The 25351-nt window shown below is 39.9% G+C and overlaps 1 protein-coding gene across 6 annotated transcripts in view; it reads right to left on the minus strand.

Annotated features, from left to right (window-relative positions):
• Positions 1-25351, minus strand: part of NALCN (sodium leak channel, non-selective) — a 358635-nt gene that overhangs the window by 91842 nt on the left and 241442 nt on the right. For 5 of the 6 annotated variants that reach the window (XM_034936923.3, XM_063595854.1, XM_063595853.1 and 2 more), the window contains exon 16: positions 989-1125. The exons of the other annotated variant lie outside the window; for it this stretch is intronic. In XM_034936923.3, coding sequence (XP_034792814.1) covers positions 989-1125 — 137 coding nt within the window. The remainder of the gene's footprint in view (positions 1-988; positions 1126-25351) is intronic. 6 annotated transcript variants of the gene reach the window in all.

A 25351-nucleotide genomic window follows, 5' to 3' on the forward strand; every position in this document is an offset into this window, starting at 1 on the left:
TGAATCTTATTGTGGTAATAAAACACTTTTTTTTCCCCTGTAAGACTTGGAAGAACTAGTTGCTCTCTCTAAATGTCCATTTATCATAAGCATGACTAAGAGAGAATTTTACATTTTAAGACTCAAAAGCAAGTGCGTTCATCTGATCTTCAAAGCATAATGAAAATTCAAGTAATGTCTCTTCAAATTACCAAATTCAATTAATTTTGTTTTTTAAAATTAGAAATGCAAATATATTTCTACCCAAATTTTAAATATTATGGCACCATATATAGTCTCATACTTTTATAACCCCCCACAGAATTATTTTTAAAGCTAGTAACATATTACTGTAATTCTGTTTGTAATTTCTTGAGCTATAACTAGAAGAATTTCCTTTTATTATTAAAAATAGGTGTTTAAAGCATCTTTTATGCATTTGCTTAACTGGAGGGCAAACGTGGTAGAAAATCAAATCAGTATGAGTGGAAAAACGCCACGGTTCTTCTTTTAAAAAGTGGAAGGCAAATTATATATGGTAACCTGACATGGTAGGCTCCATAAACACTGTAGTAGTACACAAACTGGGCCAGCTGTGGTTTCCCTGTTTGCTTGAAAATAAAAGGGCCACAGAGGCAATTTTAGTCTCATATGGTTGGGGTCTGAGATTGATGTCTACCTGCCATCCCTGCAACACTGAGCAGCTTCTCCAGTTTCCTGGGATGTCCCATTCCTGAGGAGTCATCCCAGAGAGAAGCGATGGGAAGCAGCCTTCTTGCTTAGGCTACTGCAGTTATAAAGTGACTCTTCTGTGAATACATTGCTTAAAAGAGTCAAAGTTGTTTATTTATTTATTTATTTTAAATAGAGGTAGAGGTAGTAGAAAGATGACAATAAAATAGAAAGAAACCCAACCCACATATACTTAAAAGAAGGGTTAAATCAGATTTAAGATGATGAATCTTTTACAATGTATGTGAAATATGCAATTAAAGAAGTATTTTGGTACCTGATTTTAGGAACTGTAAAATCTGAAGGAAGCTTTGAGATTTTCACCATTTGAGGTCTGTTTGGAAATTTTTCAAAGATTCGCAGGCGTAAAGGGAGCTTTTCTTTGGTGTCCGCATTTGCTTCACTTTGCTTTAACTAAAGAAAAATTGGAAAGAAGAAAAAAAGGGGGAACCTATAATACTATTATATACGTTACACAAAACTAGTTTTAGAATGGAAGCAATAAGTAATTACATGAAATGCCAGTAGATGGCAGCAAAGGCCTACCAAGTATACCTCTCTTGCCCGCCATAAATTGCTCTATGAGCTAAAACTTTTGAGTTAACGGAAAAAACAAAAACAAAACTTAACAACAACAAAAAAACCAAACCAGAAAAAAATTCAAGGAAAACTTTATGTCATTTTATTCCCAAAGACAAGTCTCTTTTCATCTCAGACATTTTTAATGGTTTACTATTACTTGCATATTTAAACAATAAAATTTGTTTACACGTCTAACGCTAGAATTAAAAATTTTTAAAAACCATGAAAAATTAAAAAAAATTAACTACAGAATCATACTAAGTAGTAGCATTTGTAAAGAGAGACAATGGCAGGAAAATTGGTTATGTCGTCTAGCAGATTAAAACAGAAAAGCTCAAAACACAAATACCACATTTGGTCCATGCAGCGAGTTTTCCATTTGGCTGCAAACATGCTTGGACACGACGAACTTAAATGCCATATGATATCTTTGTGAGGAATGACAATCAAATGGATTTATTTAACAGTGTATATTTATATTTCTACAAATTGAGTTTCAGGGAAGCTCAGGTTTAACATCATAAACTGGAACAAGGCTGAACTAAGATACTACGAAGGTGGACTGTGGCTTCCAGAATTCATGCTATACTTTCCTATGCTCTCTTTTTCTCTCCCAGTGCCGACGTCTCTTGGAGTCCCTCTTTACTTCTGTTTACCTCTCCCCTTCTCCAGGACCTTCTGCAGAGTGGAACACCCTTCCCCACATCTGCCCTGTCTTCTGTCCTGGCTTCCCAAACTGCATCTTTTAACACTGATGCCTTTCAAAGAGTACATGTAATTCAGGCTGCCTTTTTGGGGGGATTTGGGGGGTGGGTTTCAAAAATCATCCACTCATTTACCTCCTTGTTGGGTATGCTTTTACTCTATAACTATAATTTGTTTTAGGAATTGTGGAAAGATAAGAATTAGAGGCCAAGAGAGGTTTTAAAACAGGAAGAGAGATGGCAATGCATCCCTCCTATATGTGGAAATACAAATTGGCTAAGGAGAACAGGAGGGCTTCTTTTTGGGGAAACATTCCCATTTCAATATGATGGATGACTCAACTATCCTATTGGTTGTGAGCTCATGATGAGATTATACATCCTGATTTCTGGTTTTCTTATTAGGCTGCAGAAATTGCTCTTATGTTTTTGTTTTGTGTAACATAAACATTTACCTTAGCCATTTGTAAGTCTGATTTGATTTTGTGGGTAGCCTTTGGTTTTTCTGTCTTAGATGGTAATCTTATTTAGAGAAGGAGTCACTGCTGTTCGTTGCCTTCCTCCCCTCCTAACTGGAGTGCTCAACGCAGTAATGTGTGCAAAATGGCATGTTCTCAACAGTTCCATGGTTATGATGATGACAATGGTAAGGAATTAGCTCCCAAAGACACAAAACAAAAAGTAGTAGCATCTCCGTGAGAGGTACACAATTAGAAAAATGATTCCACACACGAATAAAGAGATTTACCAGAAGAGTCTTGTTTTCTAAAAGTTGATACGACTAGTAGAAAAATACTTGTCAGTGGTAAATAGAGCAGAAGTAGAAAAAGCAGTTAATCTATTAGATCAGATCAGAGTGTAAGGCAGGTATATCAGGCCAAAGGTGATAAGACAGAGCAGAAATAAAGTATTGTTAATTCATGCATTTGCTGACTCATTTATTTATACATTGATACTGTCACTTATAAATCAAGTCTTATAGGTCAGCTTCTGTGCTAAGCTCAGGGGATATAAAAATAAATAAGTCACTGCACTCACCCTCACGGAGCCCACAGTATAACTGGGTAGATAGTTCTATAAAGAGACAATGATAATAAAATAGAATGGCCACTCTGGTAGATATAGGAACAGAGTGCTTGGAAACACAAGGTATAGAGCAAAGAGAGAAATAAGAAAAAAAATGAAGGCACTACTTCTACTCCAAGAGACTTCATGGGCAGCAGAATAGACACACGTGGTCAGAAGAGAGTTGACTTGGGGGCTGTAGACGTATCAGGACTGGTATGTATATTTTATGAGAATTCAATGTCTTCAAAGAGACACAAGGGAAAATGGTATATTAATTGGGACATATCATTGAAATGAGAACACAGAGTTCTCTCCTAAAAGCCTCTAGGCCTGCCCACTGCCTGCATCCCCACCAGTGCCTCCCTGACCAATGCACCACTGGGTTCCTGCATTTCCTGCAGTGCTTTCTCCATCTGCTTCAGCTCTTTCTAATCTGCTCTTCATTCTGCAGTTATTGCCATTTCTCACGCTCTGTCTTAAAACCTTTCAATGGCATTCCACTGCCTTTTTCTTTCTCTCTCTTTTTTTTTTTTTTTTTTTTGAGATGGAGTCTTGCTCTGTCTCCCAGGCTGGAGTGCAGCGGTGCGATCTTGGCTCACCGCAACCTCTGCCTTCCGGTTCAAGCTTCAGTTTCCTGAGTCGCTGGAATTACAAGCATGCACCACCACACCTGGCTACCCACTGCTTTTAACAAACAAAAATAAAAACTTTTGTTTTAACAAACAAAAACAAAAATATAAACTTTTTTTTTTTTTAAAGATATGGGATCTTGCAATGTTGCCCAGGCTGGCCTCAAACTCCTGGGCTCAAGGGATCCTCTTGCCTCAGCCTCCTGAGTAGCCGGGACTACAGGTGTGAGCTGCCATGCCTGGTCAAAATCTCAATCTTCAATCTAGGCTCAGAGGCCTTTTTTTGGCCCCTCCCTGCCTGTCCAGCCTCAGCTAGCCCTATCCCCACACCGGGTTCCAGTCACATCCTTCAGTTGCTTGGAAACATCTGCACCCTCTGCCTCAGAACCTCTGTGCCTCCCCCACCTCTGCCGGCCCTCTGCTGGCCCTCTGCTGGGTTCCCCTTTCTTCCTCTTTTTCTCTTGAACTCCATCAAATTCTACTTGTTTTCTAGATTTCAGTTCCACTAGAAATTCCTCAGAGAAGCTTTCCCTGACAAAGTTTTCCTCTTACAAGCTCATAACATGGTAGGATGAATCCTATAATATTGCTGTTCGTGTGGCTCAAAGCAGTTGAAAAGCTGCAATTTCTTACGGGTCAATTGAATCCACAATACATTAGTTTCCTAGGACTCCTGTCACAGGTTACCACTAGATCATTAGCTTAACACAATAGAAATTTACTCTCTCAGCATTCTGGAGGCTAGAAGTCAAAAACCAAGGCGCCAGCAGGGCCATGCTCTCTCTGAAGGCTCCAGGCGAGAGTCCTTCCTTGCCTTTCTCTTGTTTCTCATGATTCTCAGCCATGCTTGGAGTTCCCTGGCTTGTAGCTGTAACACCCCATCCCTGCTTCTGTCACCACATGGCCTTCTGGGCCTGCGTGTTTCTGTGTCTCTGAATCTGAATCCCCCTCTCCTTTTCCTTATAGATGCCAAACACTGGACCATCCAGAACAATTAACTTAACTGGTTACCTCTGCAAAGACCCAATTTCCAAAGATGGTCTCATTCTGAGGATCCAGCTGGACAAAAATTTTGGGGGAATGCCTTAAACCCCCTACTTGTATTGTCGTTTGAGACTATATTGTGTGACCCCTTGCACAACAGTTCTCTTTTCCCTGAGACTGTAAACTTGGTGAGGACAGGAACCATGCAGGGCTCTGCACATTATTCCATGGCCAGTGGCTGGCATGGCACTGGACACAAGGTGAGCTGAGCAAATATGCAGTGAAGGAATAATGGCGTTGATCAGGTGGCGGAACTCAACTCTAAGCTAAACTCTCCAGCAGACAACTGGGAAATAAAAGAAAAGATTTTAGATATATCCTGAAGGGTAGAGAGATAAGCATAAAATATCTATTGATTGATTGAATAAATTTGTTAGTGTGGAGTATGCGTGTCCTTAGATTCACAGAAGAGCATAAAATTAGACTCCTGTGTCGTTTAACCTGAACTGATGTCTGTTGTTGACAAACTAATGAATGTTTAGACAAAGTACAGATATAAAAATTTTGTAGGCCGGGCGCGGTGGCTCACGCCTGTAATCCCAGTACTTTGGGAGGCCGAGGCGGGCGGATCACGAGGTCAGGAGATCGAGACCATCCTGGCTAACACGGTGAAACTCCGTCTCTGCTAAAAATACAAAAAATTAGCTGGGCGTGGTGGCCGGCGCCTGTAGTCCCAGCTACTCGGGAGGCTGAGGCAGGAGAATGGCGTGAACCCGGGAGGTGGAGCTTGCAGTGAACCGAGATTGTGCCACTGCTCTCCAGCCTGGGGGACACAGGGAGACTCTGTCTCAAAAAAAAAAAAAATTATAAAGGGACATGTTGGAGTTGGAGAAATGGCAAGTTATATTTTATCGAATATCCTTGAATATATTGTTTAACATATGAAGGATACCAACAGTCACCTTGTTAACATTTTAAAAATGGGTTTCACCCACATTCTAATTGGTATTAGAGATATTTACACTCCCCAAAGCTTGTACGCTCCTTAGGAACAAGATACCATCTTAAATTTACTTCTATAGTACATTCTAGGGAGTAGAAATAGAACTCTTTGTAAATAAATGAATTAGAACTCAGCACGACTTGGTCATTGTGCTGTGAAACTACAAAGAACAGACGGGAAGCTCTTTTTGGAGACTCAGAAGGTTCTTCACGATTGTGCAAACCTGGCATCATTGCCCTACAGTTGTGCATTAAGGGCCAGTTAACACAGAGAAGGATGAGCGGCTGCTTGAAGGGTGAGTATTTCGAATCTCATGGCTGAGGCACTGAATCAAACCTCCTAAAAGCAAGGGCGTGTTCTTCTGGACAGCAGTTCCCATGCACTCTTTGCTGTTATTAAGAGAGAAGCAGCATCAACTAAAAATGAGCACAGGTAAATCCAGCAGCCCTGCGGGTCCTCTCCTAGGTGCGTGCCTGCAAGAACTGTGTGCACACCCACAAGGCACAAGCCCTCCCTTGGCCACAGCAGTGTCAGTTGTTAAAAGTCCCAAAATGTGAACTGTCCAAATGCCCACTAGCAGTTGAATGGGAAAATACATTTGGGTTTATTTAAATATTTGAATGAGTGAACTACATCTCAATGTAAGAATGTGGATTTCACAACATAACATTGAGTGAAGGGAGCCAGACGCAACAAAAGAGTACATACTGAATGATTCCATGTGGATGAAGTTAAACCAGCAGGTGACACTGACGTGTGCTGCTGGGTGTCTGCAGAGTGGTCGTCCTGGGTGGGGGTGGAGGGGAGCGGGAGGGAGTATGGAAAGGGGCTTCTAAGGCACAGTCAATATTTCCTGAGCAGGGTGCTGGGTGTGTTCGGTTTACAAAAATGTATACAATACCTCTTTCCATATGTATATTATAGGTCAGTTAAAAGTTTTTCAAAAGGGAAGATGATGCAGTTAAGCAAAATGATTCCATTCTTACTTCGGCACTATCAGTCACCATAACTTTGACGTCTTTCCCAACCCATGATTTTGACCAAGCTACAGACACAGAAAAAGGAAGAAAGAGTAAGATGGGAGTAGACAGGGTGTGTGTTGGTGGTGGGGGATGAGGTGACCATGATACACAAAGTATTACATATTATTTTGAAGCCACTATGAAGTTTCTTTAAAATGTAATGAAATGGTATTCTACCTTTTATCCAAATTCTTTCCCCTTTTTTTGCATTTAAGCAAAGATTTTGCAAGATTAAATTTACTTTGATGCAAATGAATGAATAATATATAAGAAGTGGTTATGAATTTTTAAGATTATACTATACCAAGAAAAGAAGATCTTTTAACATAAAGTAATTATAATTGTAAATGTCCATTTAAAAAGTGTTTTTAAGATCATGATTCTTGAAGGGAAAGAACACAGTGTAGAGAATCCTAGGATTTTATTTTTCATATTGAAAAATCTAATGTAAAGAACAGTACAAAGGAAGTTTATAATGGCCTCAGCTGAGCATGAAGTCTGGCTGCAACTGAGAGATCAAATGATAGCTTTGTCACACATTCACATGGTAAAGAAAAGCACATTTGCAAGAATGAAATTAGAATCAAAGAAACAAACTTCAAACCTTGAGCTTTAAAACTAGAAGTCATCTAAGCTCAGTGCTATTCTACGGCTCAGCATCTGCCTGGCTGAGATATCATTACACATCGGGCGGCTGAAAGCCTCTGCTTTCCCTGACTTCTCAAGAGACTTCGGGTGTAATTGCTCTGCACGACACATACTGTGTTCTGCCTCATCGCTTAAATCTTCCCTATTTCAGCCTGTGCTTTCTTCTGTTAAAATATTCAAACATTATTCAGTTTCAGTTCCTTTCTGATTGCTGTGAGGAATAACTGAATTGAAGAATTACATTAAATAAAAATTTTTGTAATTTTTTGGTATGATTTCCCAAAAGAAAACAATTTTAAAAACATTCAGACTTGGGAGATTCTCATTTTGAAATCTAGTCTGTGTTAGTTTGAAAACTGTGCATAGATTTGTGAGTTGATGTAACTGTAGAATATTTTTTGGTTGTTCAATATAGGAAAAATAACCACATTATCTTCAATCAGGAGAAAGGAGTCCCTCCTCTTTGTTATGTGAATAAATTAAGGCTGAATTCTCTTTGCTTCTTTACACAGTGGCTTTAGCTATTTTTTCTGTATCTATATATATGACATAGCAATTCAGAACATAGAGTCTTGCTAAGGCGTAAACTATTATTTTTAAAGGGAGTTTCTCTTGCTAATTTGTATATGTGATTTTACAACCCAAATCGCACAGTCAAAACAGATGGGGCATCTGGAATAATGATCACACATGTTGGTTTTTAATAATACTTCTGTGTAATTATAAAACCTTAATATACAAATACAAAGAATATCCCTCACTGGCCTGTGAAATCCAATACAGAATTTCTTCAGGTGGGTGGGCACTGTCTTTTCTGCTGTGGACAAAAGGCAACCAAGTCAAATTAGTGCATAGAAGACAGCGATAATGTACAGTTTTCAAATGTTTCATCAAAAAACATGTTTAAGTCACTAATTTTTCCCCGTTTTACAAAAATATTTAATACACCCAGTATATCCAAGGTCAAAGTGGGGTTTTCAATTATTTGGACGCATCGACTGAAGCCACAGATAGAAATTGGAGGGCTCATTTCTTGGTTAGCCTATGGGCCATAAAAGCTACATTTTTATGTGATAGCTGACATCCAAAATGTTCATAACATTAGCTGATTAACTGCATGTGCTGTATCCTGGCTGGTTACTCATTCGTCCAAGCAGCATGTCCCTTAAGTAAGTATGAAGAGAAGCTCTGTTTTCAGAGGGGCGGATGCACTGGGCAATTAAGTGGCTGTTTGTGTTTGTTGGTTTGGGAGCTCAGCAGAGCACTTATAACGGACTGTTGCATTCCTGCCACTTATGATATCCCTGAAATGTGCATAAAATGTTTACTTTCATGCTGTTATCACAACCCTTAAGATCTTACAAGCTTTAAATGTCCTTCAGAAGGTTACTTTGTGCAACAACATAGATAATATTTGCAGCAAGGCTAAGCTAACCAACAACTCTAATGAATTAGTAAAAGAAAAAAAAACTATTCAAATCCAGAATACCTAATTATGTTGAATGAGCACATTTTGCTCATATTATTGTCCTTTAATATCCCATTAATGTAATTAATAATTTCTTAGAGACAGTGGTGATGAATAAAGATTGATTTTGTAGGTTTATTCTTCTAGGTCCCAAACATCTCTATTTTATATTATATCTGTCCTTTGTTACTCCACTGAGACACAGTTGTTTCCATTAGAGAATTTACTGAGTCATAGAAATATGCTCAGTGTGATAAAAAAGTATATATCTTTTTTGCTCCACTTCAGATGAAATTATATTAGAGTTTCATGTCAACTAGATACTTGGTTCTTATTGTGAGATGATTCTTCGTTAAGTGCTAGGGAAAAATGTCACACCAAAGGGAATTCAGGATACACACACACACACACTTACACACACACAAACACGCACATACACTCCCATGTAATTTTTCTCTTTTTTTTAATTTATAAAACATCAGAGATAGCATAAGTAAAAACAGTAAAAAACAAAGTAAGAAGACATGGATTTAAACTTTCGTTCAGTTTTATAATCTCTTCACCCCTTTGGATTTCAGTGTTTTCAAATAAAAAATGAGGATATTTAGTCTTTCATATAAATGCCAGACATGTAAGTGAGATAGCAATATGCCTGTAATTTGAATTACTCAAGGGAAATGTGCTATACAAACCAAAGCTATCACCATGCCACAGTGACTGCTTGCTCTACAGGAGGATGACTTCACCCATATGAATGGGGTGACACATATGTGTGCTTGAGTCCCTTCCCTCTGGCTAATCTGAGACAACTCAACCTCTCCCTCTTTCCCCAATTTCTTCTCGTTTGCTATGTTGATTGGATTGTTTTCTCAAGACTCTTGGTTGTAAAAATGAAAATGAAAATAGGCAGTTAAACCATTTCTCCTGATCATGCCTCCTTTGCTATTTAAGGTTGCTTCTTCAAAGAGATGCTTACAGCACCATTATATCGCTTCCCACCCCTCTTCCATCCTCTCCTGTCTCAGGTGTCCCCCCCTGCCTCAGTGGGGCTGCTCTTGGCAAAGTCAGCGTATTTCCCATTTTGCTGAATCCAGTGGTCAACTGGTCATCCAAATTTCATCTCATGGAGACTCCTGAAACCTTCCTAACTGGCTTTCTGTCTTAGCTTTTTCCCTTTAAACCAATCTTTTAGAACATCTAGAAAATAAATACCTTTATGTCCCTCTGGTCCTTAAAGTAATGCAAAGACTATCAATTATGTACAGAAGAAATTCTAATCTTCTTAGCATGGCATAAGTGGGTCTTCCAGTGCTTTGCCCTCTATGCTCTAACCTGTACGTCTGTGCCCCCCTCACACAGGGATGTCACATGAAGATACTGCTCCCCATGCCTGCAATACACTTATTTAGCTCTTATAAATCCTTCCAAAACCATCTTCTCCAGGAATATTTCTCAGAATAACAACTGGTAGGTGAAGTAGTAAACACGCGTGCTGGATATGATGCTGAACACTTTATGCTAATATTATTTAACCCTAAAAATTAGCTCCCTGATGTTGGTACCATAATTAGCTCCATATTATGCAATGTCATCGATGAGGAAACAGGTCCATGGAGCTTCAATTAGCTGCCTGAAGTCACATAGCTAGAAGTGGCAGAACCGGAATTTGACAACAATTTTCCTGATTCCAGAGCTTGAGCTTCTAAAACTGTTGTATACTGCCACACCAAAACAACACTTTCAAGCAACTGGTACACTTTTACTTGTGAATCTTGTGCCTGTTATTCCTCTTATATGGGATATTTTCACTCATTTTCCTAAGAAAATTTTATGCATCATTTTTAGACACATCTTCCAGGACCTGCCTCTAAACCAAATTAGGCACATCTTCCTCTGTGCACCTTGCATTTAGTCACATCTCCCTCTGTTGCACCTTGCTCAGGGGTTTGCACTATAACTTTCTAATTACGTGTGCTTTTCCCCTACTAGCATGACGCATTTTTAATTAAGAGCAGAACTCTCTGTGGCCCTGTGGCCTCAAATTGTGCACACAATACAATGATAATGCAACGGTGATGAGATGAGAACAAGAAGGCAACACTAACGGAGTCCCATCAACAGGCAGAAGAGGATCATTTGTAATATTTCTCTTCATTCTATTATTGTTTTCTTAGAGCCTTTACAATATGGAATCATCTATATTATCCAGCACAAGCAAGTCTTCCGATTTCAGATGAGTTATATTACTGGCAAAGATGAAAGAGGAGTAATGACAAGTTACATCAGATTTTCTATTAGAAACAAAATCACAAAAAGCATTTGGCTCTTGATAAAGTGTGTGTTCCCAGCTTTTTAAGATCAAAAAAGAATAATAAAGTATAAACTTGATACAACGTATTCATGGCATAAAGCTACACAGATGTACATATCTTTGAACAAGGCAACACAGGAGCTAATTTCTATGTTGCATTATTACAGCTTACCATAGAAAATTCTCATCCTGTTTACAAAAACACTATTTTGAAGTAATTTAAAACTCACATGAGAGTTGCAAAGATAGTACAGAGAGTTCCTGTATACCTTGACCCAGCATGTTATATACCATAGAACATTTATCAAAACTACAAAATTAACCTTGGTCAAATGCTTTTAACTAAAGAAGTTATTGGGAATTCCCAGGTTTTTGCATGAATGACTTTCGTCTGATCCAGGAGCTCATCCTGGAAACCACATTGCATTTCATTGTCACATCTGAGGTTTCTCTTGGCTGTGACAATTCCTCTAATTCTTCTTGTTGTTAATGACTTTGATGGTTTCGAGGAGTATCAGTCAGGTAATTTGCAGAGTGTCCCCCAATTTTGGGTTGTCTGATGTTTTCTCATTATTAGACTGAGGTTATACATTTTTGGGACAAATACCATGGAGATGATATGCCCTTCTCGTCATATCAGGGTGTATATGACATTGAGGTTAACTGTCCTTACTTGGGTAAGGTGATGTCTGCCAGGTTTCTGCATTATAAAGTTACATTCAGTGTTTCTCTTTTCCTACTCCATTGGCTTGAAGCAAGTCACTGACTCCAACTGACACTTAAAAGAGAAGAATTAAAGCTTTATCTCTTAGGAAGGAGGAGTATCAAAGAATTTGTGGGCGGATGTTAAAGCTGCTACAATAATTTAAAAAAGACTTGGAGAGGACACTTTGAGGCCATGCAAATGTTCTATTTCTCCTTAAAGTTTCACATACTAATTTTGGTATTCATCAGCTCTTGTCTGTGGCAATTACAACAATAGTTTCCTAATGGCAATTTTCTGTTTACTTCATTTATTATTCTATTATTTCTATTTCTCTACATTTCTTACTTGGAATTATTCTGAGAGAATCAGTTGTCCCTCCTCCTTTATTTATTTATTCAATCATGTATTTGTATAAATATGTATTTGTGACTATTTATTGTATTCTTTGGGTTATAACCCAGTACTTTCCTTATTCATTTCATTGCTCAAAGTCTTCCTGCTTTGGCCACTGGGGGCTCTTTCAGTCGGCTTCTCTAGTCTTCAGACATACTTCTATCTATTTTGTTTGTTTGTTTGTTTGTTTGTTTGTTTGTTTTTTCCTTTTTAGCTCTTCTTTATTTTCTGGCACCACAAAATGTCCTATCCTCATCTTGTGTTTTCTTTAATTCAGCTCTAAAGCCAGCCATTTCTTCAGAGTGCCGACTTGTTTTATTGGAGAATGTTATTTAGGGACCAAAATCCCAGCACTAGGTTTCTCATTGTTTCTAGTATACCCTTACTTCTAGGCTCCCTCAGCAGAAAGAGCGGGGAAATACATGTATGTATACTAACTCATGTACATACACTCTCTCACATTTACCTAGTTTTGTATATATTTACCTACGTATGTATCTTACATAACCCTCCAACCATATGTATGCAGGTATATATATATGCATGTAACTACCTACCTATCCCCTCTCTTAAAATAAGCTGAGTTCTTACTGCTACTCCTAATCTAGCCCCACAGGTTCATTCTGGCATCTCCCCTCTGCTCATTTATAACTTCTTTCTCTGACAGTATGAACTCTGGCTCTCATTTTCTATAGAAAATTCCCTTATTTGTTGCACTTAGTGTGCATGTAACGTTGCATCAGTAATGGTATTTACTATCAAATAAATACGACACTTTAAATTAGAGGCATGGAAAATACGTACTTTGGAATGCAGTCTTAACATTGGGGTCTTGGACCCCAGCAGTGTCCTATTCCCTTAAGTAATTTCTTTTCTGGCCACAATCATGCATTTCCAATTATCATTTTTGAGTATGTCTGTGGTCAAATGAAGAGTTTTTAAATGTCTCCTATGTTGATAAAAGGGCTTATTAGATACACTATGAAAATTCACATTAATCCACATATTTTATTAAAAACAAGTGGAAATAGGGATAACATTAAAGAAAATAAAATGTATATACTGCACTCATGTCCCAGTAACAATCTAACAAAATTAGTATATTGTTAATACCTGAGTACAAGTTATCAAGGCAGACGGTTCTATGGTTATGTAAGACACATGCATAGATAGGTAAATATATACAAAACTAGCTAAATACATGTATGTGTGTACTTGAGTTAGTACACACATACATGTATTTCCCTGCTCTTCTTGCTGAGAGAGCCTAGAAACACTGATATACTGGAAACAATGAGAAACCTAGTGCTAGGGTTTTGGTCCCTAAATACCATTCTCCAATAAAACAAATCAGCACTCTTTGAAGAAATGGCTGGCTTTAGAGCTGAATTACAGAAAACACAAGATGAGGACTGGACATTTCACGGTGACAGAATGCCAGGAATGCCTCACCTCTCACTGTGCCTGGGGATGCCCTACCTCTCACTGAGTAATGCTCCAAGTGGAATGTAAGGGAAGGCCAACAGTGAAATCAGTCATCCTCAATTATAGGAAAGTTGGATTATAAATGAGGATAAAAGACTGGTTGTTATCCCTAGTTAATTCCATAACTTTTTGGTCAACTTTGATTATTAAAAATTTACTTCAGTGCAGTCTAGTCTCATATCTGATTCAAACCTCCCTTCTTCCTCACCCCATTACATGACAGTATGATATATGGTTTTGAGCTAGGGAGGGGACATGGTTTTTTTTTTTTTCCTGAGATGGAGTCTTGCTCTGTTGCCCAGAGCTGGAGTGCAATGGCGTGATCTCAGCTCACTACGACCTCTGCCTCCTGGGTTCAAGCAATTCTCCTGCCTCAGCTTCCTGAGTAGCTGGGATTACAGGCAGGCGCCACCACACCCAGCTAATTTTTGTATTTTTAGTAGAGACAGGGTTTCACCACGTTGGCCAGGCTGGTCTCAAACTCTTGACCTCGTGATCCACCCACCTCAGCCTCCCAAAGTGCTGAGATTACAGGGTGAGCAACCAATGGTCTTTTCTTTCATTGCTCCACATCTTCTTCTTTTGGGTGTAGCTCCTCCAAAGTTGGGGTCAGAGTGGAGAGTTAGGAGCAGAAGGTATTATTTTAGGAAACCACTGACCTCCCTTCTAGTTTGGTTTGGATCTACATCCATTCATCACTTATGTCCTTTGTTGACAGGGTTAACATATAATTCGTGTGATTTCTTTTTTGTATAAGGAGAGTTTTACTCTGGTCTTCCGCAGCCAAAGACGTCCTAAGAGAAAGAGAATCTTGTCTTCCTTAGGTCCTTCCTTTAATCCTCTCCTGAACGAGCATGTCTTGGCTTGGTCTCTGCCTGTGCAGCCCTCTGCCTCCCCAACCTTCCTCTAACATCTGTCATGGGCACCGCTGAGCTCCCCTCTGCACTGTCTGAGGTGGCAGAGAAGGAGAAAGGGGTGGGTTCCCCCAGCCCAGCATTAATCTTAGAAAATATTCTTCTTGACAGTCCCTTCTTGACAAGCTACTGCTAGCTGTACTCTGGCTGGCCTCTGACTTTCAGAACTGTCTACGTCACGCAAGGGCAGGTTCACTCTACCCCCATCTGCACCATTCTTCAGAAGGAAGATGCCAGCTTCCTTTCACAACCAACTCAGCTTGCTCTAATCTAGTGGCTGAACTGAGTAGAGCTACGGGGTTTCCAAGCTTCCAGATAGAAGAGCCAGTCTCTTTCTGTTTGACTGGTACTCCTCACTCCTACAAGTGATTCTCTGGAAGCCCTCTCTTGCGCTTTGGCAAAGGAGGAATAATCTCTCTCCGTAAACACTGCTACTGATGATTCTACCACAACTTTCCTCCCACAGCACTCTCCTTATTTCATCTGGGGGAGTGTGAGCTGGGAAGATAATCAGGAATAAGAGGACCACCAGTCATCTTTGGAAGGTGGAATCTCAATTTAGAAGATAGAGCACTTAGCACTGAGATTTTAGGCACAAATCCAGAGTAAGATGAAATGATCCAGTTAAAAATATGTTGAAGGCATATGAGAATCCAGGTAGTCATATAATTCCCTTTCCTAAACTCCCAGAGTGAAAAAATAATAGGAAAGTGGGAAAGTTTGATGGCATATTAAGTAAATGGCAAGGAATGAATATCATCACTTTCCTGACTTTTATTCTTTCATTTGATCCATGTACAAATACAAAGCAATGCTGTCAATGACAGCATTTATTAATACAACCAAGATTTCTGCTAAGAGAAAATTGTATGGGTTGACAAAATCTGACTATTCTCAGAGGAGATTACTTATCTAGGGCCCTGTGACCCCAGCTCTAGTGCCAGAGCTTGCAGCACAGGTCAGGTACATGGTAGACCCAGCTCTTCATCATGGCTTGCAGTCGCCCCCTCCGGGTGGTTACTAACATGTTGCCTATGCTGGGGATTGCAGTTTGTGTAGGTGGCCAGGGGTCGGAGCAGAAATTCACAGTAATGAACAGAGAACATATTAGAACTACGTATATTACAAAACCATGCAGCATGAACACCCCAAAATCAGAAGAGACACTGGACATAAACAACAGATCTGTCATAATGAAGTATACAGCTACAGGCGTCCCAGTAATGACAGCTCTCGACTCTTTCCCGGATGAGAATTTTAGATCTAGAAAAGATCTTGTCAGGGTCTCGTGCAGGGGCCCAGATTTAAATGCCTATGAGACCAGGGAGATGATATAAGTGCCAGCTTGGATGACATAAAACAACCATATAAGACAATATATAGGAGTTAGGACTCGTGTCATCAAAGTAAAGAGGGCACACCGGATCTAAAGATACCCAAGTTAGATTTGGTAAAACTGAAAGAGAGGGAAGACATTTCTCCAAAATCACATCTCTTTGTTAGTGAGAGAGAAGGTTTTTTTTGTTTTTTGTTATTTTTTGTTATTTTTATTTTATTTTATTTTGAGACGGAGTCTCATTCTGTCGCCCAGGCTGGAGTGCAGTGGTGCGATCTCGGCTCACTGCAACCTCTGCCTCCTGGGTTCAAGCGATTCTACTGCCTCAGCCTCCTGAGTAGCTGGGACTACAGGTACACACCACCATGCCTGACTAATTTTTTGTATTTTTAGTAGAGACAGGGTTTCACCATGTTAGCCAGGATGGTCTTGATCTCCTGACCTTGTGATCTGCCCGCCTTGGCCTCCCAAAGGAGAGAGAAGTTTTAATTGTTTCCTCCTGTGGACCACTCAGTGGAAGGAAAATGTTTGCAAGGTCCCTTCTAAATTTCCTTCCCTCTTCCTTCTTTTTCACTTTGTCTGTGTCTCTTGCCTTTTATCTGCGCTTATCATAAAGCAGAGAGGTAAAGTGAGAACAGGAGCCATATGAAGGTGTAACTGACCAAGCGTGGGGAGGAGGGGCAGGCTAGGAAATGGGAACCAATACTCCCTCAGAACCCTACAATGGCACTCACATCTGCTTCCTCCTGAATGAGTGGTTGGGGAGGGGCTGGATTATCTCAGCTCCTCTGTTCTGTTACCTTTGCCTAGACTGTTAAATGACAGTGGCATGCAATAGATAAACAAATTAAATCTCTCTGTAATATGCAGGTGAGTTCTCCAAATGTCTGCCTGTTCTGTTTTTTTTTTTTTTTCATGAAGGTGTTTCTTCCTTATAAATTGCCTTATGGTACAAAGTAACTCATCACCCTTGTCAAAGCTGGTTGAGCCAGAAACCAGGCCAAAGACAGGGACTTTCTATAAGACTGGCCAGCATTGCGAGGCAATCAGAGATGAAATTCCTGCCTAAAAGGAATCATATTGATTAGCTGGATCGATCAAATCTGTTCTTATTGATCAAGTTTTGAACTTGAGATAGAGAAAATGTTGACTATTTGCAATGGAACTGAAAGTGAAAATACACAAGGAGGAAAACAGAGACAGGTTGAGTTACCATAAAGGCAAACACCAGCAGTTATTAAATGTTGCTCTTCCTCAAGGCTCCAGCATATTTTTTCTTCCCACCCTATACAATCTCATCCAGATTTACACCTTCCAGTATTATGAAAACATGGAGAACTTTACTAGGACTGAAGCTCAAAGGAGGCAGTCATTTTTGTCTGTTCTGTTCATTGACCTACGCCACATGTCTAGAACAGCACCTGAATAAATAATTGAGAATTACATTGAATGTCCACATTTATATCTCTAGGCAGCCATCCTTCTCCCCTGAACTCCAGACCTATACACAACTATTAGGCATCTCTGTTCAGACATCTTGAAAGATTCACCAACTCAACATGCCCAAGGCTGAGTTGATGAACGTTTCCCCCAAATACGGTTGTATGCTAGTGTTTCTTGACTCAGTTAATGACATTTCATTCATGCAACTGTAGAAACCTGAAACCAGGAATCATCTTTGAGACTCTCTCACTCATGTCTTTAAATCCAACCTATCACCAAGTCCCTCTTGATTTTATTTTCCAAACAGCTCTCTGGTTCACCACTGCCTCCCATCTTATAAGCTTTCAGTGGCTCAGGTTAAAGGTAAACATTAAAGGTAAATGTTCTGGCTGGTATGGTGGCTTATGCCTGTAATCCCAGCACTTTGGGAGGCCAAGGCAGGCGGATCACCTGAGGTCAGGAGTTCAAGACCAGCCTGGCCAACACGGTGAAACCTCGTCTCTTCTAAAAATATAAAAATTAGCCAGGAGTGGTGGCACACACCTGTAATCCCAGCTACTCGGGAGGCTGAGGCAGGAGAATCGCTTGAACCTTGGAGGTAGAGGTTGCAGTGAGCCAAGACTCTACCACTGCACTCCAGCCTGGGTGACAGAGTGAGACTGTCTCAAAACAAACAAACAAACAAACAAAAAACAAATGGTAAATGACCTTACCGTGTTTCTCAAAGCACTGCATGGTTCATGCCCTGCTGACTTTTCCACACTTACTCTATACCACTCCACCCTGGTCTTCCTGCATTCTGGGTGCACAGAGGCTTTCGCTTCTCCCTGGAGTGGTGCTCCCCTCCCCTGACCCACCACACCTCCGTGAAGTCCACAAGGCTCATCTTGCAAAACTTAGCTCTCCTGTAACTTTCTTCATCCTCACCCCTGACCACCATTTGTGTCGGGATCTTCTACGAGTGTCTCTCCTTAAATGATGTTATTTTCTGAAGAAAGCTCACCTCAATCTTTACACAGTTAGGAATTATTTTAATTACTTGATTTACATCCAACTCCCCTATTAGACCAGAAGGCTCCATGGGAGCAAAGAACTTACTTCTTATTGTACCTGGCCTAGCATTGTACACATGGTAGGGACTCAAATATTTGAAGAATGGAGGATAAAGCAGATTGTGAGGATGCTTCCAGAAGAACGGAAAAGTACATGAATTACTTGAAAAAAGATCCAAACGGACTGTGTGAAAGTTGAGTCCAAAAGGAATCAGGGCAATGACTCCAGCTCCAGCATGTTCCTATTTAATGTGTAGGTCCACACAGGGTAAACCTCACTATTCTAACTCCTCACAACAAATCTTAACACAACTATAGGAGTGCCTTTTTGTAATTCAACAACTGTCAGGCACCGCATAAAACTGAAAACTAATTGTCATGCTTTTCTCTTAGAACCATTGCAATCTAGTTTCCCACTGCCTGTGACAGGATCTGAAAGAAAAAGTGCTGCGAGGTTGCTCTTCCTTATCATCCCTGCTGTTTTCAATGGTACAGTGCAGTAAGCTCATGCTTCTTAACAATTTTGTTCTCTTGATTAAAGGAAACAAAATAAAATAGCATCCTTACAGTTAAGCAGTGGGTGGTGTTCAGTTGGAGTTGAAGTGTGAGCTTCTCTCCTGTTTGGGCACATTTTCCCTCCAAATCCCACTATATTTTATTTTATTTATTTTTTTGAGATGGAGTTTCACTCTTGTTGAGATGGAGATTTGCAGGCGCCATCTCAGCTGACTGCAACCTCTGCCTCCTGGGTTCAAGTGATTCTCCTGTCTCAGTCTCCCAAGTAGCTAGGACTACAGGCGCCTGCCACTACGCCTGGCTAATTTTTTTGTATTTTTAGTAGAGATAGGGTTTCACCATGTTGGCCAGGCTAGTCTCAAACTCCTGACCACAGGTGATCCACCTGCCTCGGCTTCCCAAAGTGCTGGATTACAGGTGTGAGTCACCATGCCTGGCCTCTCTCTATATATATATATATATTTTTTTTAATTGAAGGGTTACCTTGCAGAGTGCTGTGGAAACTAGAATGAAAATAATTCTGAATTAGCACAATTAAAGAATGATACAACCGACAACCCACCATTGTAGACTCGAGTGGACAATCTTAGGTGTGTAGTTTCATGTTTGTTCCATGGTAAGAGAGATCATGCTAACAAAACAGTCCTGGGTACCCATGGATGAGGCAAAGAAAAGGTCTCTAAAACAATGTCTTTTTGGTTTGAGTTAATCACACATGACATGAAATTTTGGAAGGGCTTACAGAAACCTTTCCTCTAAGAAAGTCTCAAGTCTATAAAATTTTACTATGATGGGGTTTGATTCCTATCATCAAAGAAAGGCAGAAGAAAATAACTCCAACTGCTGAGAAAGCTGCTCCAGGGTGGCGCAGGCTGGCATAGGATTCCAAGGGTACGTCCATTGTTCCCTGCTGCCCCACGTTCTCAGCCAGGCTACTTGCCAGCTTTAGAAGGGATCGTTTCTTCTTGAGTCCAGAGAACAAGGCTCTGGAGGTGTGTTAGTTGTCTAGGGCCGCTGCCACAAAGTTCCAAAAAACTGGGTGGCTGAAAACAGAAATGTATTGTCTCATATTTCTGGGGGCTGGAAGTCTGAGATCAAGATGTCAGCAAGGCAAGCTCCTTTTGGAGGTTCTGAGGGGGATCTACTCCATGGGACTTTTCCAGCTGCTGGTCATGCCAGCAATCCTGGGTGTTCCTTGTGGACCACATCACTCCAGTCTGTGGCTTCATCATCACACAGTGCTCTCTCTGTGTGTCTGTGTCTGTGTCTCTTCTCTTTTTATGAGGACAACAGTCATATTGGACTAGGGTCCACCCTAATGACCTCATCTTAACTTGATTGCATCTACAAAGACCCTACTTCCAATCAAGTTACATTCACAGGGACTGAGGCGTAGGGCTTCCACGTACCTATTTGAGGGACAGAATTCCACTCATATCAGGAAAACATCGATTCTAACAGGTACTTCTGTTTTGAACTGACTTTTTGAATGTCCCACCTATACTTATTTGACTGTAAAAATCCAGTTGGCTGTTTCTATCTTTATCTTTCTTGGGGGTTTGGGGGGACAGGGTCTTTCTCTGTTGCCCAGGCTAGAATGCAGTGGCACAATCACAGTTCACTGCAGCCTTGACCTCCCAGGCTCAAGTGATTCTCCCACCTCAGCCTCACAAGCAGCTGGGACCACAGGTATGGACCACCACACTGCGATAATTTTTATTTTTTGTAGAGATGGGCGTCTCACTATATTGCCCAGGTTGGTCTCTAACTACTGGGCTCAAGCGATCCTCCCACCTTGGCCTCCCATATTTCTACTTTTTGAATGACTTCTAGATTCCTAGGCTGTTGTTTTTATGTTGATAATTGATATTCCCAAATTCTGAGCCTCTGTTGTGACTTCTTGGCTTCAACCTTGATCTAAAGTGTTCTCAGTCTTAGCCATTTCATTTCTTCAAACCAATTTTATTGCTGTTCATGTCTTAGTGTGACAGAGAATTTATTATAAAAGTCTAACATTTATTATAAAAGTAAGAATTTATTATAAAAGTAAGTAGCTATTTCAGAAATAGCAGATCAAATGCTCTATAAGCTGATCTTTTGAGATTTACATCATGGAAAGTTATGGGCATTAATAAACTGACCTCAAAAGAGTCATCTCTGACCAAAAGATTGAAAGAATGGCTTCAAGTGGAGTTAGGTAGCAACAACAGGTTTGAGTGAAATGCAGAGTTTTTCAACTCTCAGCCACTAATGATTTATAGGTTCTTCAGGGTACGGTCCTCTCGCTCCTGGGCAGCTGTTCCCTAGAGCATCAGGAATCCTTGATATCTGATATTTCCAGCTGCTTTTGCTTCCTACCTATTGACTTCAGTGTGTTGTACAAATATCATTCTCTATGCATACCACAATGGCAAAAGTTTGGGTAGCACTGTAGCAAATGGTGTTAACATATCTAACAAAATTAAGAATCAGCCAGCAACCAGGTGGTCTATCTGGAAACAGAGTATGAGGAGTTTGAGGAAAAGGTTGGTGATCCACCTTCACTTCCTTACCTGTCATTGATTCCCTATCCTCTGCAACCCAGCTCTGTATCATCGAAAGCCCTGAGCTTGCTCTTATTGCCATCACTAACCACCTCCTTATTGTTAATATGATCAGTTTTAAATAAAAGAAATTAATTGTGGTAAAAAACATATAACATAAATTTTGCCATCTTGATCATTTTTGTTGTTGTTGTTGTTATTTGAGACAGGGTCTCACTCTTGCCCAGGCTGAAATGTAATGGCGTGATCACAGCTCACTGAAGCCTTGATCTCTTGGGCTCAAGCAATCCTTTCACCTTGGCCACCTACGTAGCTGTGACTACAGGCATGCGCCACCATGTCCGGCTAGGCTAACTTTTTGTATTTTTAGTAGAGACAGGGTGCTGCCACGTTGCGCAGGCTCATCTCAAATTCCTGGACTCAAGCAATGTGCTTACCTCGGCCTCCTAAAGTTTTGGGACTACAGGCGTGAGCCACCACTCCTAGCCCCATCTTAACCATTTTAAGTGTACAGTTCAGCAGTGTTAAACATACTCACATTGTTGTACAACAGATCTCCAGAACTTTTTCATCTTTCAAAGTGGAAACTCTGTACCCATTGAACAACAATGGGTTTACTCCTCTCCCTAGCCCCTGGCAACTATCATTCTGTCTTCTGTTTCTCTGAATTTGACTACTTTAGATAAACTCACATAAGAGAAACCATACAGAATTTGTCTTTTTGTGACTGGCTTATTTCACTTAGCATGATGTCCTCAAGGTTCACCCATGTGTAGCATGTGTCAGAGTTTTATTCATGTTTAAGGCTGAATGATATTTCCTTGCGTGTAGATACCACATTTTATCTATTCATCCACTGGTGGACACTAGGGTTGCTTCCACCTTCTGTTATTGTGAAAAATACTGCAATGAACATGCGTGTGCAAATATCTCTTTGAGATTCTATTTTCATTTCTTTTGGATATACATACCCAGAAGTATATTTTATCATATGATCATGCTACATTTAATTTTTTGAGGAACTGCCATACTGTTTTCCGCAGCAGCAGCACCATTTTATATTCTCATCAACAAAGTACAAATGTTGCAATTTTTTCACATTCTTGCCAAACTGTTTTTTTTTGATAGTGGCCATTCTAATAGGTATAAAGTGTTATCTCATTGTGGTTTCTATTTGCATTTCTCTAATGATTAGTGATGTTGAACATCTTTTCATCTACTTGGCCATTTGTATACCTTTTTTAGATAAATGTCAGCTTAAGTACTTTGCCTATTTTTAAAACAGATTATTTGTATTTTTCTTGTTGACTATAGGAGCTCTTTCATATTCTCAATATTAACTCCTTATCAGACATATGATTTGCAAATATTTTCTACAATCCCATAGGTTGGCTTTTCACTCTATTGATTGTTTCCTTTGATGTGCAAGTGTTTTTAAGTTTAATGCAGTCTCCTATTTTTGCTTTTGCTGTCTGTGCCATATCCAATAAATCATTGACAATTCCAATGTCATGAAGCTTTTGCCTTGTTTTCTTCTAGGAGCTTTATGGTTTTAGGTCTTTTGTTAAGGTCCTTAATCCATTTTGAGCTAATTTTTATATGTGATATAAGGTAAGGGCCAAACTTCATTCTTCTGTGTGTGGTATTCAATTTTTCAGCATCATTTGTTGAAGAGACTGTCCTTTCCCCATAGTGTGGTCTTGATACCACTGTTGAAGATCATTTGACTATATATGTGAGGGTTTACTTGTGGCCTCTCTATTCTGTTCCACTGGTCTATATGTGTGTCTTTATGCCAGTATCACACTGTTTTGATTATTTTATCTTCGTAATATGTTTTGAAATCAGGAAGTATGACATCTTCAAGTTTGTTCTTTTTCAGAATTATTTTGGCTATTTGGTATCCCTTAAGATTTCATATGAATTTTAAGATTTCTTTTCTATATCTGCAAAAAGTGCCATTGGAATTTTACGAAAGATTGCATTGAATCTGTAGATTGCTTTGGGTCGTATGAACATTTTAACAATATTAAGCCTTCCAGTTCTTCAACACAGAATGTCTTTTCACTTGCAGATGTTCCTCAACTTACAATAGGGTTTATAAATTCATTATAAGTTGAAAACACTGTAAAAGTGCATTTTTTAACTTATGATATTTTCAACTTACTATGAGTGTTTCTGGATGTAATTCCATCATAAGTTGAGGAGCATACTGAGCGTGTATCTGTTTTGCACTATCATAAAATCAGAAAATTGTAAGTTGCCAGGTTAGGTGGTTCACGCCTGTAATCCCAGCACTTTGGGAGGCTGAGGCAGGTGAGTCACTTGAGGTCAGGAGTTCGAGACCAGCCTGGCCAACATGGTGAAACCCTGTCTCTACTGAAAATACAAAAATTAGTTGGATTTGGTGGTGCATGCCTGTAATCCCAGCTACTTGGGAGAATGAGGCAGGAGAATCATTGAAGCTGGGAGGCAGAGGTTGCAGTGAGCCAAAGATCATGCTACTGCACTCCAGCCTAAGGAAAAGGTTGAGACTCTGTCAAAAAAAAAATTGTTAAGTTGAATCATCGTAAGTCAGAATTCATCTTTATTTGTGGCTTAAGTTCTTTCCTCAGTATTTTATAGTTTTCAGGGTATGTGTCTTTTGCCTCCTTGGTTAAGTTTATTCCAAGTATTTTATTCTTTTTGGTGCTACTGTAAATGGGATTGCTTTCCATGGTGACTATTTTTTTGACCTCTCTGAAGTCTTTGAGATTGTTGAACAAGGATCTCTCTTGAAACTCTTTCACCTTTTGATCTTGATGACAAACACATTCTAGGCTTTCCTCTTACCTCTTGTACTGTGACTTCTCATACACATTTTGGCTTCTCCTCACTGGTTCATACCATTTATTTATTACCCCTTAGGGAACCATCCTTCCCTTGGTAAGTTCCTGCTCTCTAAAGGCTTAAATTACCATCTGCATGTTGATTTTGCTCTTTTTCAGTATCTATTTCAGCCTAGGTATTCCACCTAAGCTTTAAACTTTGTATCTCTCCATAGACATTGTCTCATAGATATTTCCCAGGCATCTCAGGGAAAATATGACCAACCTTCTTCCCCGGGAAAAAAACCCAAATAAACAAAACTCTCATTTCTTCTTTCTCTTGTATTTCTTCTGTATCAGTGCACTTAAAGAAATCTAGAAATCTGGGTGACATCCCTGTGTCCTGGTTTTTCTCACTTCCTACATCCAATTTGTCACTAAATCCTCTTCTCTGTACTCCACCACTTTCGATCTTCTCTCATTCCTATTTCCTTTGGTTCAGGCTGCCATCATCACTTGCCTCAAGAACGGATTCTTCCATCTCCAGTCTGGGTGCCCTCCAGTGCATTTCACACTGACACCAAACTGTAGGTATGATTATGACACCCTGTGGCATAAATACCATCAGAATAATATCAAAATGCTTAGTGCTGCTCAAGCATTTCCTGTGCTGGTATCTCCTTATTTTTCCAGTTAACAATTTTCTCTCTTGCTCTACACATTAGCCACAGCAAACTCTTAGTGTCCAGAAAGCCACTCTGTTTTTTTCCCACCTAAAAAAGACTCTGCAGTTCCCTTGGTCTTCACTACCCTCCTTCATGCCACCTTCCTCCAACCCTCTTCACCTGGATTAGCACCACTCAACCTCCAGGTTTCAGTCTGCACCTGCTTGTGAAAAAAGGTCCCTGATTTCACAGTCTGCTTTAGATGTTTTCTGTGTGCTTCCGAAACATTATCCTTATAATCATCACCACTGAACCCAAACTGCCTGTTTACTTGTCTTTTTCTCCCACTGGCTCAGGAGTT

This window comes from Pan paniscus, chromosome 14, assembly GCF_029289425.2.
Source record: "Pan paniscus chromosome 14, NHGRI_mPanPan1-v2.0_pri, whole genome shotgun sequence".
Classification (NCBI taxonomy): domain Eukaryota; kingdom Metazoa; phylum Chordata; class Mammalia; order Primates; family Hominidae; genus Pan; species Pan paniscus.